This window comes from Mastomys coucha, unplaced genomic scaffold (genome assembly GCF_008632895.1).
Source record: "Mastomys coucha isolate ucsf_1 unplaced genomic scaffold, UCSF_Mcou_1 pScaffold21, whole genome shotgun sequence".
In the NCBI taxonomy this organism is placed as follows: domain Eukaryota; kingdom Metazoa; phylum Chordata; class Mammalia; order Rodentia; family Muridae; genus Mastomys; species Mastomys coucha.
In genome coordinates, this window is record NW_022196904.1 from 115,176,785 (window position 1) to 115,190,135 (window position 13,351).

The 13,351-nt window shown below is 41.9% G+C and overlaps 1 protein-coding gene and 1 pseudogene across 4 annotated transcripts in view; one reads left to right on the forward strand and one right to left on the reverse strand.

Annotated features, from left to right (window-relative positions):
- Positions 1–13,351, reverse strand: part of Xpo6 (exportin 6) — a 97,359-nt gene that overhangs the window by 63,127 nt on the left and 20,881 nt on the right. For all 4 annotated transcript variants that reach the window (XM_031388238.1, XM_031388235.1, XM_031388234.1 and 1 more), the window contains exons 2-4: positions 4,988–5,078; positions 1,666–1,778; positions 3–200 (exon numbers count right to left, since the gene is read on the reverse strand). In XM_031388238.1, coding sequence (XP_031244098.1) covers positions 3–200; positions 1,666–1,778; positions 4,988–5,078 — 402 coding nt within the window. The remainder of the gene's footprint in view (positions 1–2; positions 201–1,665; positions 1,779–4,987; positions 5,079–13,351) is intronic.
- LOC116102944 lies at positions 9,303–9,712 on the forward strand (annotated as a pseudogene).

Consider the following 13,351-nt stretch of genomic DNA (forward strand, 5'->3'; position numbering starts at 1 on the left):
ACCTGTAAAATGTTAGTGAAAAAGTCATGGTAGAACATGGGCCAATCTTGGCGTCCAATATCAACAATAACTTTGCAGAGTTTGTTCCGAATAAAGTAAGGTAAGGTTTTATGGTGAGCCAAGAGAAGTTTGGGCAAGCAGCTACGGATTTCCATCTTATCCTGAGATGGAACCCCAAGCCACATTTTATTGATTAGATTCTGAAAAACAAATACATATCTTTTAAATTAATAAGCTATACACAAAATGAATAGTTTTCATTCTATAATTACCTATAACATGTCACATACACACCTACCTACCTACCTCTAACAGTTTAGGACATTTAGCAAAAAGATAAACACAAATATTAAAATCTTAGGACAAGTCAACCATTGGACTGAGCACAGGGACCCCAGTGGAGGAATTACAGAAAGGACTGAAGGGGTTTGCAACCCCATAGGAAGAACAGCAATATCAACCAACCAGACACCACCCCTCCCCCAGAGCTTCCAGGGACTAAACAACTAACCAAAGAGTACACACGGAGAGACCCATGACTCCAACCGTATATGTAGCAGAAGATGGCATTGTCTGGCATCAATGAGAGGAGAGGCCCTTGGTCCTGTGAAGGCTCTATTCCCCAGTATAGGGGAATACCAGGGCAATGAGGTGTGAGTGGGTAGGTGGGTGGGGGAGCAACTCATAGAAGCAGAGGGAGGGATAGAGGATGGGATAGGGGGGTTCCAGAAGGGAAAGGGGATAACATTTGAAATGTAAATACATAAAATATCCAATTTTTAAAAAAAAAACCTTGAGACAAGCTGGACGGTGATAGTGCATGCCTTTGATTCCAGCATTCTAAAGGCAGAGGCATGCAAACTCTTGAGTTTAAGGCCAGCCTGCTCTACAGAGCAAGTTCCAGGACAGCCAGAGCTAAAGAGAGAAACTGTCTCAAAAAAAAAAAAAAAAAAAAAAAACCATCTCTCCCATCTCTAGGAGATATACTGAACAATTTAAGATATCTATATTAAAAGCTTGCTATTACATCATTGTCTCCAACATGTCTTATTGGCCATCTAGCCACCAAGTAGCAACAGAAACAACTGTAATGTTCAAATATAAGTGAACGAGCCAGACATGACAGCACATATGTGTAACCCAATCACGTGGGAAACTGAGGCTGGAGGATGGTAAGCCATCATGAGTACATTACCAAGATACCACTCCCTATCCCATAGAGAACAAATGGGTTAATGAGTAAAACAGTCACTTCTGAGACCATAACAGAAAGGACAGTGGCAAAGAGGTTGATGTGACATGCCCAGCAGACAAAGCTTGGACAAGAGTTAGCATGAGTATCTCCATGGCTGGAAGATGGTAGCAATAAAAGTACCACTCTCCGTCCAATGTGTCTAGCTATCGTTGTCCTTCAAATGACAAAGGAAAAAGGTAAGTCACCAAATATGACCTACCCAGCAGACCAGAAAAGTCAACCACATTCCTCATCTTTTTGTAGTCACAACTAGAAAGATGTCCCCAGACAAGAGGCAACTAGACAAAAGTGCCACGTGGGAGGGTCAACCTATGCTTCTCAGTCATCTGCACATTACAGCGAAAACCTGGTGCCAATAGTATACAATCCCACTGTGGTTTTCAGGAATATAAAATTACACAACAACTTACCTCAAAAACCGTTAAGCTGTACATCATTACATAGTCATTCCTTGTGCTGGACAGAAAATATAAGCAGAATCTCCAAGCTCCCACTTGCTGGGCAAAGTTATTAAGAAGTTCCTCTGGAAAAGTTAAACAGCATAAAACAAGTCTATAAAAATATATGAAATTAATACAAAGACCAGACTGCCACCATTTTGAAAACATACCAACCTCCCCATATAATACAAATAGTTCAAAAACCAACCACAAACCCACCTGACGGGATTCTGTGCTACTCTTGACTGGGTAACCCAACACAGGCAATGGGCCCTGCAATCAAGGCCACTAACTTTCCTAAAGATACCTTTTGAGAACACAGACCCATTGTTCAAGCTCTCATTTAAGCTCTATGTGAGACAGCAATCCTTTCCAAAATGTACAATAAGACCACCTAGCCCTCACAAGTATAAGCAATACACACCATCATGTTCTATGATTCTTCAGGGACATCACATGCCCATTCAACATGAAGGCTAGAGAAGCAGAAGGAGAAAACTAGCATTCCAAGCAGCCCCGTGGCATCTTACAACTGTCTGTATCTCCAGTTCCAGGGAATCTAACACCTTTTTTTTGGCCTTCATAAGCACCAGGCATGAAAGTGGGTGCACAGATATACATGAAAGCAAAACAGTCACACACACACACATAAAATAGAAATAAATAGGGTTTTTTTACATTTTTTAAATTTACTTCTATTTCATATGCTTTGGTATTCTGCCTACTTGTAAATCTGTGTGAAAGTGTAGGATCCTCTAGAACAGGAGTTACAGACAGTTGGATAGTTGTGAGCTACCATGTGGGTGCTGAGAATTGAACCTGAGTCCTCTTGAAGAGCAGCCAGTGCTCTCAACCACTGAGCCATCTCTCCAGCCCCAATCAAAAATATTTTAAAAACTAGTAACACACACAAAATAATTAAGTAAAAATAAAAAGCAAAAACCCTAAGAGTTAGCAGAGCAGCCCAAGACTGTGTATCCAGTCAAATGAAAATGGTAATTTTCCTCGCAGGCCTGACAACATCAGCCAAAACTCAAAATTAGCAAGCATTAATTGCCTAGCTACCCACCATCACCTGTGGGCACAATGCCTAGTATTAACTACCTTGATTTATGCACTAACTACAATCCCTGCCAGCAAGTCTGGCCAGTGCAAGGTCGCCATGACGACATTGCAGCTAACTCTTGTGCCAGCTCCCTGCAACCCTAAGTGCAACACGGCAGTCTCACTAAACCTTCTACAGAAGGAGGGCTAGGAAGACCTGGGTTCAATCCCCAACATCCACACAGCAGCTCCTAACTTTCTACAACTCCAGTTCCTGGGATCCCATACCCTCTTTTGACCTCTTCCATGCACACAGTACACAGACGTACATTCAGACAAAACACTCATATACATAAAACTATTTAAAAAATTAAGTCTTAAAAGATCTGTGAAAGATGATGGCATGTCCTGATAATTAAGTTTCTTTTTTTTTTAAAGATCTTATTTTACTTATTTTATGTATATGGGTACACTGTAGCTGTACAAATGGTTGTGAGCCTTCATGTGGTTGCTGGGAATTGAATTTAGGATCTCTGCTTGCTCCAGTCGGCCTTGCTCGCTCTGGTCAACCCTGCTTGCTCAGGACCAAAGATTATTTATTATTATAAATGAATACACTGTAGTTGTCTTCAGAGACACCAGAAGAGGGTGTCAGATCTTGTTATGGATGGTTGTGAGCCACAATGTGGTTGCTGGGATTTGAACTCAGGACCTTTGGAAGAGCAGTCAGTGCTCTTAACGGCTGAGCCATCTCTCCAGCCCAATAATTAAGTTTCTATGTAACCCAGAGACACAAGAAAACCAGAGAATGTGAGTTATAATTGGAAATAGCATGCTGGGCTCAAGTCAGCTGATCCCTAAGCCTGATCCCAGCAAGACCCTGGTCTACATTCTGCTCCCACTTCCCTACCGTTAAAACACTAGTATCAGACACAGCTGGTCTCACAGTATCCCCACTAGTCAAATGCTGTTCCACTGAGCTATACCCCTAGTCTGCATAAAAGTTTGACTCAGACATGAAGATCTTATACAAGGTTCTACTTTCAATTCATGAATGCACAAATGTAAGCAAAGTTTGATGAGCAAGTCAAAAGTTCAAAGAAAAACGAAAGGCATTTCTATTACTATGACAAAGAGTTTGAAAGAATCAGAGTGGAAGATTATAGGAGACTAACGGAGAGCAAGATCTATCTTTTTTGGTAAAAACTGTATCTAGTATTTTCACTATAAGCACGTTAGTAGCAAAAAACTGAAGAGGAGGTCACAAAGAGGCAGGAGTAATTAGAGAACCAGAGTAGCAAGCAAGTACTCCTCCTCAGGCAGACACTGCCCATCTCCTAGTCCTTTGTCTATATACATTCTATTTCTGTACAGTGTACTCTCTCAGAAAAGGTATGTAGGGTGCAGGCTACTGGGATACCTAGCTATCAGACAACACGATGCTTCAAGGAAGCTAGCAAAAACGGGCTATAGCAAAGATCTCCTAGACACCTGAAAAGTCTCAACCCCATGGGGACTCTGGGTGGTACTTAGACTGGACCAGGAAGTTAACTGGCTAACATGAGTACAACCAATGGAAACAGAAATGAGGCTTTAAGGTTCTGAGACAAGGACACCTTAAGGAAAGGGAAGCAACAGTACGGTGAGTACAGAGTAGTCTCTCTCAAGAGGATTCAAAGGAGAAAGATTGTTTAAGCAGCACAGTGGATCGTGTCTCTGAGGCAGGATGTGACACTTGAATAAATTATCTCCTTTCTAGTGTGTTTGATTAACATTATTGTGGTAATGAATATAAAATCAAAAAAGTGGGTTCTCAAACATGCTGAGGCCGCAAGACAGCCAGTGCTTACCACACCTCCATGTTCTCTGTTGAGGAGCCTTTGTTCATGAAAACCACAGAATGGGCAAAGTGATGGGGAAGAGAAAGTGACTGAGAAGTCTCTAAGGCCAACCAGCTAGGAACTCATCAGACTACACTGTGCCTCACTATGACCATTCTGACACTTTCATAAACTGTTCTTATTCTGAAATTAATGGTTGTGGGCCTCTTTCAACAACACTATTGAGATTAGAAACAAAGCAGAGGCTTTTCCACTTGACTGAAAGGCATGAAAAACAATCACTGTGCTGGGTGTGCAAGCCCTACCTGCCCAACATGAACCAGAGCAAAGCAACCAAGAATTCAAGGGGCACATGCAGGTTTGACCAACCAAGGGCATCAATTCCTTCTTCCCCAAATTCCACTTACCTATCTCACGCTTCCTTTCATTGGTTGTACAGTCATGGAAAAATTCTGTCATCAGGCTTTCCAATGCCCTGAGGGAGGCTTCTTCAGATGCCTTGGAAAGGAATTTGAGAAAAATCAGTGACTGCTTCTGCCCCTCAGTTCCTTCCAACTCCCATGTACAACCAGAGTAATTTGCTTCCCAAAACATCTTGGTTCAACATTCTTCAAATGGACAATGCAAGTCAGAAAAACAAGAGAAATTTCCATCTGGCTTAAAACCCAGCTTTAGTATCTTCTACAAATACATGTCATGTAATGTTAATTATTTATGTTAATAACATAAAAGAAAAACAAGTAATTCAAAGTGCAATTATAGAAAGGTGCTAAAAACAAACTAACAGTTCTGGCCTGGGCTGAATAGGGAGAGCGAACATCCTGGGAGGCCTACAGGCTCTCCATACACAACCTGGGCACCCCTTGCTTGAATAATTACCCAGATGTTAATACAGAGAAATGTAAGCCACATGGCCTCTTGGGGATTCTCAAGAGTCCTGCATACATTCAGCTTTCAATCTCACATGAAAGGCCAGGAGATGAATGTGCATACAGCTCAGAGCAAAGCTTAGGCAGGCACTCAAAGTTTAACCTCTGCTGCAGATCCACAAAAGACAGACTGAGAAGAGACAACAGGTAAGAGGGAGGCCCTTGAGCCAGGCATGGTGGTGCACATCTTAACCCCAGCTCTCCAGAGGCAGAGGAAGGTGGATCTCTTAAGTTTCAGGCCTACAGAGTAAGTTCCAGTATAGCCAAGGCTACACAGAGAAACCCTGTCTCAAAAATAAAAAAGAAAGAAAAAAAAAAAAAAAAAACAGCACTAGGCTGTGAGTGCACCCCAGTTCCCTCTTGGACATGGATCTTCATTTCCTTTTCACTTAGCAAAAAAACAGCTACTTGCACCAGTAAGCTTGATTCTAAACCCCACACAAAGTCTAATGCCACATTCCTGTGGTCTTAGCATTTAGAAGGCTGAAGCAAAAAGATGACAAGTTCTAGGCCAACCTAGACTACCGACCTGATCTCATAAAAAAAATTTTAAGTAATGGTAGCAAAAACCACTCCATACGGTCTGTGTGCAAAAAAGTTGAGTACACCTACAAGCTATGTCTGAACCCTCATTGGATTATCTACCTGAGAACTCCTGTTATTTTAGTTAGTTCTTAATTCTTTTCCTAACTGTTTCCCTTCTCCAAATCTCCTTTACTAGCAGATAGCAGAGCCTTTTAAGACAATAGGATCACTTTTTTGTTGTTTCTGTTGTTGTTGTTGTTGTTCGAGACAGGGTTTCTCTGTGTAGCCCTGGCTGTCCTGGAACTCACTCTGTAGACGAGGCTGGCCTCGAACTCAGAAATCCGCCTGCCTCTGCCTCCCAAGTGCTAGGATTAAAGGCATGTGCCACCACCGCCCGGCTAACAGGATCACTTTTAAACATGTTTCCTGCTGAACTGTGAGAAGTCTGGAAGCCTCCAGCCAGTCATTTACTGCTGTGGAGACAGAGGAACTTCAGCCATCTCCCTTAATAAGCCAAATTACAAGAACAGCACCACATACACCACCAACAGTGGCCATACACAGGCAGTGCCAGGCAAGGCTGTGCCTCCCATACTGCCAGCCCAGAAGGCTGGGTCGTGTGCTGGCAGCTGAACTGACCTGATGAATGATTCTCCCATAGTATTAGCACTTGTAACTCAAAGAAATGTTCTTGTCTGAATCTTATAGCTTGCAAGCCAATCTGTTCTGTAAAAATTACCTATATGCCAGATGAATGGTACACATCCAGCTACTTGACAGGCTGAGGCAAGAAGATCTCTGCCCCAGTAGTTTGGAGACAGTAAGAACTTGCACGTCCTTTCATTTGGGAGAAGGGGAAGGGTATTCTATTTAAAATTAAACTACAACTATGCCACGCACACTTTGCATGACGGCGGTATTTGAGGCGTAAACTTCAAGGAAAGTCAGTCTCCTGCCTCCGCATTGTCGCCTGGCACCCCAAACTCAGAGGTAGCCCAGATATGTCCTCGCACTTGTGTGCTAGGAACTCACCAAGATATCATTTCTTCACAGCTAACAAGAGAAAATTCAGACATTGCTTTCTGACCTTCACCAATGTTTCCAACTATCCTAGTTTAATGTTTTAAGTACTAGAGAGTAATTGAAAGGTTTCTCTCACTCTAAGACATTAGCTGAAAGAGTTAGGTCGAGATTCTCCTCTGCCTGCCTCCAGCAAGAACCAGAGAATTAGCATAAGAATACCTCAACAGGGAGGGCTCCACCCCTCTTCCTCCTGTTTCACACCTAGTTACCAGACCCTGCTGACCTGGGTGTGGGGGTCGTTTTGCCTATGTGACTTCAGTCTAACAGAAAGACTGGGAGAAGAAAGACTTAGACATACATGCAGGACTAGTATTAGAACTTAGATGGGCTAGGACTCAGATTCATGTATCTCTCGCAGTCCCCCAGGCCCTGAGCACTTGGGCCTGGGGGATGCAGCACCAGTTCAGAGGAGATAGCTGCTGCTTTAGACCCAGTATGTTTCAGATAGCCTCAGATGTACCTCAACTGTTGAGCTGCCAGATTTTTCATTTCTCTTTTGCAATGATTGTAAAAGCCTCATGTCATTTTTAAAGAAACACACTCAGACCTTACACCACTCGTGTGTAGTCTGTCAAAAGCCGAATCCCGTGCCCACCTGGGCAGAACCCCTAGTCCCGTGGAACAAGGGACCCCCGTAAGAAATCCCGGTCTGCAGCACAACTAGGCCTTGTGGTATGAGTCTATCAGCCACACTACTCAGGAGGTTAAGATAGGAAGCTAACCTGGGCAACCTAGTGAGACCTTGTCTCAAAATGAAGTAAAGGCTGGGGCCACACTTCAGTTGGTAGACTGTTTGCCTAGCTGATCTCCAACAACACACACACAAACATACACAAACACTCACACATAGAGGACACAGTGGCACATGCCTATAATCCTAGCAGTCAGGGAGATGAAAACAAAAGGAAGTTCAAAGTCATCTTTAGCCAAAGTTTGAAGCCAGTCTAGGGGCTGGAAAAATGGCTCAATGGTTAAAAGTGCATACTGCTCTTTGAGAGGACTTAAGTTCCCAGGACCCATCTTGGGCAGCATACATTGTACAGATGTACACACACACACACACACACACACACACAAACATACGTGTGTGCGAGCGTAATTAAAAATGAAAAAAATAATCCTTGAAGCCAGACTGGGTAATATGAGATTGTCTCAAAACAAGCAATATAAAATAATAGTAATAATAATAATAATAATAATAATAATAATAATAATAGAGAAAAAGAAGGCTAGAGCCAGGCATAGTGGTGCATGCCTTTAATCCCAGTACTCAGGAGCCTGAAAGGCTGAAGCAGCCTGGTCTATGTAGAGAGTTCCAAGACAGACTTAGAGAAGTAAGAAAATTAGCAAGTGTTAAAGTACTTCAGTGCCAAAAAAATAAATTATCGTGTGTGTGTGTGTGTGTGTGTGTGTGTGTGTGTGTGTGACATCAAAACAGAAAGGAGATCACAAAAAAGGGAAGAGTAGAGCTCAAAGCAAAGAGACAAGTGTGCCCTGGAGAAACTCCTGAGATCATGATCTCCAAGACCCAAGCACAGAATCATATTTTGCATGCTCCTAAGGCTGGCGTCTATGCTAATGATACTGACAGCCTCTCCCAAGAATCTACTGCTCTCCACCTGCCAGTGTACCTACCAGGCACCTCAACCCAAGAAGGTAAGGTACTACCCAAGAGGCTCCATCAACTGTAAAGACAAGGCAGCACATGAACATGGACATGCAGCAGTTCCCACAGACAGTGCTAGAACCAGCAGAGGCATCACCATTTCCCAACAAGCACAGGCGATTTACATTATGATCACTTCAGTAATTCCAACACTACTTTCACAGGATAGTACAAGGATCAACTACCATGATCTATATACAAAACTGCAGGATAAACTAAGAAGGCAAGGATGGCTACCCTGATATTTACCTGGTCTGAGATACCAAATAAAAACAGGCAGAAACACTGCAAAACAAAAGTAATCACATCTCCCCCAAAATTGTACTCATTCATGTCTGCAGAGGATACCAAACAGGATCACTATCACTTCTCAGACGAGATCCCAAAAACCAAATTGTGTTCATTTACAGTGGTTAAAAAAGGAGTCCCAGGGCTGCCACTCCCTAACGCCAGCGCTGCCTCTTGCTTGCCAATCTCCAGTTGAAGGAGAAGAGAGGTAAGTAAGGAGGTGCCCATATCATGGCTCGTACAAAGCAGACTGCCAGCAAATCCACCAGTGGTAAAGCACCCAGGAAACAACTGGCTACAAAAGCCACTCACAAGAGTACACCCTCTACTGGAGGGGTGAAGAAACCTTATCGTTACAGGCCCAGTACTGTGGCACTCCATGAAATCAGATGCCATCAGTAGTCCACTGAACTTCTAATTCGCAAGCTTCCCTTTCAGCGTCTGGTGAGAGAAATTGCTCAGGACTTCAAAACAGATCTGTGCTTCCAGAGTGCAGCTATTGGTGCTTTGCAGGAGCAAGTGAGGCCTATCTGGCTGGCCTTTTTGAAGATACCAACCTGTGTGCTATCCATGCCAAATGTGTAACAATTATGCCAAAAGATATCCAGCTAACACACCGCATATGCAGAGAACGTGCTTAAGAGTCCACTATGAGGGAAAACATTTCATTCTCAAAAAAAATTTTTTCCTCTTCTTCCTGTTATCAGTAGTTCTGCATGTTAGGTATATTTTCTATGGTGTCAAAGATACCTAATATGATTGCGAGTAGCAACATAGGGGACAGAATAAATATTGACAGTTTCTCCATATTCATTTGTGTGTGAATTTTTAATATAAATGCAAGATATAAGGCATTAATGTAAGCAGAATGTTTCAGTGAATACATTTCAACAGTTCAACTTTATAACAATTATAAATAAACCTGTTAAAATTTTCTGACAATGCCAGCATTTGGATTTTTTTAAAATAAGTAAATTTCTTATTGATGGCAACTAAATGGTGTTTGTGGCACTTTTATTATATAGTAGGTTCCACCCATTCACTATACTTTTCTGAGTTGTCCTACATGCAAGTACATGTTTTTAATGTTGTCTGTCTTCTGTGCTGTTCCTCTAAGTTTGCTATTAAAATACATTAAACTATAAAAAAATTAAAAATTTTTTTAAAAATTTTTTTAAAAAAGGAGTCACAGACTTGCCCTGAGTGAACACTCAGAACAGAATACTTTCTAGACCTGCAAATAGTTAAAGAATACTGCAGATCCCCAATCCTTTTGGCAGGAAGGCTACCAAAACCTTTGCCAGCTGTTTCAAGCAAGTGGCAAAGCCAGATCCAGACTGGTGGGTTAGCACACCTCATAACACTGCACTCAAGTAACGAGACAGAGAACATACAGGAAAGCCCCAGGACTCTAAGCTGGAAGAGGAAGGGTCAGCATCTCAGGATTCAGATCAACCTGTTAGCTTCACAACTTCTGCTGAGATTTCTGTTTCAGGTCTTGAAGACTAATTTAGAACTAAGTGAGGGGCTCTCACAATGGCTTAGCAGGAGAAAGCCTTGACACCAAGCCTGCCAATCTGCGGAAAGAACAGACTCACAAAAGGCAGGCATATAAGTGTATGTTCACCTGAATAAACACAAAAGCAAATGTATTAAAATAAATAAATAAAACTCACTGAGACACACACACACAGAGATCAATCAGAAAAAGAAAAAAAAAAACCTTAAATTTAAGCCACAAAATGTGAAAAGTAAAACAATAGAGCTGCTATAGAATGAGCTCTACATGACTAAGGTTACAGTTTCTTTCTAGGTAAGGACAAATACAGCACTAAACACAAAGAAATAAGAACAACAAACCCAACTGCTCATCAAAGGGCACAAGGAAGCTGCAGAATGGAGAAAACAGTGAATGGGAACTGACAGAATTCTCATCAGAGTACAAAGTAACTTAAAGAAAATACAAGAGCCTTTGGACAAAGTTACTTATAAAAGAAAGATCTAAATAAGTGTTCACCTCAGAGAAGTACAAATTTAAAATGTAAGAGGCTGCTATACCACCACCAGAATAGCGAAATTAGACTCAGTGAGCTGAAGAGATAGATGGCTCAAGCATTTAAGAACACTGTTCAGTTCCTAGCACCCACATGGCAGCTCACAATAACTCCAGTCCCAGGAGATCCAATGCCTTCTTCTGACCCTTTCAGACACCAGACATGTACATGGTGCGGACAAGCACACAGACAAAACACCCACACACAGAAAAATAAGTAAAACTTTTTTAAAATTCCTAAAACTGACAGTATCATGTGTCTGCTAAGCAACTGAGATATGCAGACACTATGGGTAAGAACATATAAACTTGAGAAAGCTGGTAAGTCTAACAACTGCAATTCCGATATCTAATAGAAATTTGTGCATGTATATCAAATAAAATGTACATACATATTCACAGAGCCATTATACAGAATAAAAAAATTTAAAAACTCAACTGTCTATCACTAATAGAGTGAGCTGTAGTTTTATTTAAATGAGAATATTATAAGACAATATGAATGAATAAATCTTGTAGCAACAGCAAAGGATCTCATAAATACAAATGAACAAATCAAAGAAGTCAAAGCACACCCTTTCACTAATTTGTTTTACACACACACACACACACACACACACACACACACACACAAACTGGGGCAGAGTTTCTCTGTGTGACCATGGCTAACCTGGAACTCTAGCAGACCAGGCTGGCCTCAGACTCAGAGATCCACATGCCTCTGCCTCTACCTCTCTGCCTTTCTACCTCTGCCTCCTGAGTGCTGGAACTCAAGATATGTAAGACTATGCCCAACCTGGTTTATATTAAAAATTTTAAACAAAACTAAGACTAAGTTGTGTATTATAGTCAGAATAGTGGTTACTTTGGGGAAGAAATACTTTGGAACTCCAAGAATATTCTACTCTTGGTTTGAGTGTTACTGTTACATGCTGTAACAGCTATAAATTGATTATCTCTAAGAACATGTACATGTGCTTTGAGCTCTCAAACTACATCTTCAAAATTTAGACCATAATATTTTCATCAATTAGCACAAAGAGAGACCTGCAGTCTCCATGTGAGTCCCACTATTGCCTATGTATCCAAAGCAGCCACCACAGCAAAGTCATATATTGCTGTTTCATTTGCCTGTGCCTCCCCAAGGCTCACCTGGCTAACCCCAACAGAAAAAGGCACACATACTTAAAATCGTTGTGCAAAATGGGATGATGAACTATGTCTGTCCCAGAACCACTCCTCTAGGAGAGCCATGCATATATCTAAAACAAACCTATATTCTCTGCTGCAGAATTGTTAATGGGTACACAACTGCCTGCCTAGATCTCTGCTACTGTCTACCTCTGTTTCTGGACAAGCAGTTCAAAGACCTGCGCTTCTGACTCAGTAAGGAACCAAAGCCAGTCAAGACCAGAATCACCTCATCAAAGAAAACTTGAAAGGAAGAGAAAGGTCACACACTCTGACGTTTTCTTTGACTTTTTCCTATTTTCTATGGCTGGCTCCATTGAGCCTGCACACAGTTTCCCAATGCTTTCTCACTTTGTACCATCTTCCCTCACAATTTCTACCACCCCCTATTTTACTGCCTGTAAAATTAGCTTCTCTTAGCTGGTTACTTTGATACCAACTTTTCCAACTGTGATGCAATCTGTTCTTCATAGCAAAATAAACTCCCCTAAAGGCAAACTTCTCAACCATGGTTCTAGATCTAGCTTTACATAGCCTTTAAATCTAGACTGACCTTGAGAAACTTAAGTTATTTACTTGGCAAATGAACTTGATACTCCTGAGATGTAAAGGTAAATAAGGCAGTTCCTGATTTGAAGGGATCAGAAGGATCCTGAGGGTACAGAGAATAGAAGCTACAAATGAGAAAACAGAATCTGATGGTTACCATCCTACAGCAATGCTTCTGTATGAATAGCCTCAGTGCCCAGAGCCAGTGATCTTGTGCATGGGACCTGGGGAATGCAGAGACATCTGCAGGGATGGGGGACAGACTTAAAAGCTGTCTAGCTCCCAAGGCTCCCTAGAAGAAAACCATCATGACATTTGAACACTCATAGGGACTTCCATCTTGACTTGCAGTGGGAGAGAAAATTTACAGCTCAGCCCTCATTAAATTTCTCATGAAGGCCGGGCAGTGGTGGCACACATCTTAATCCCAGCACTTGGGAGGCAGAGGCAGGCGGATCTCTGAGTTCGAGGCCAGCCTGGTCTACAG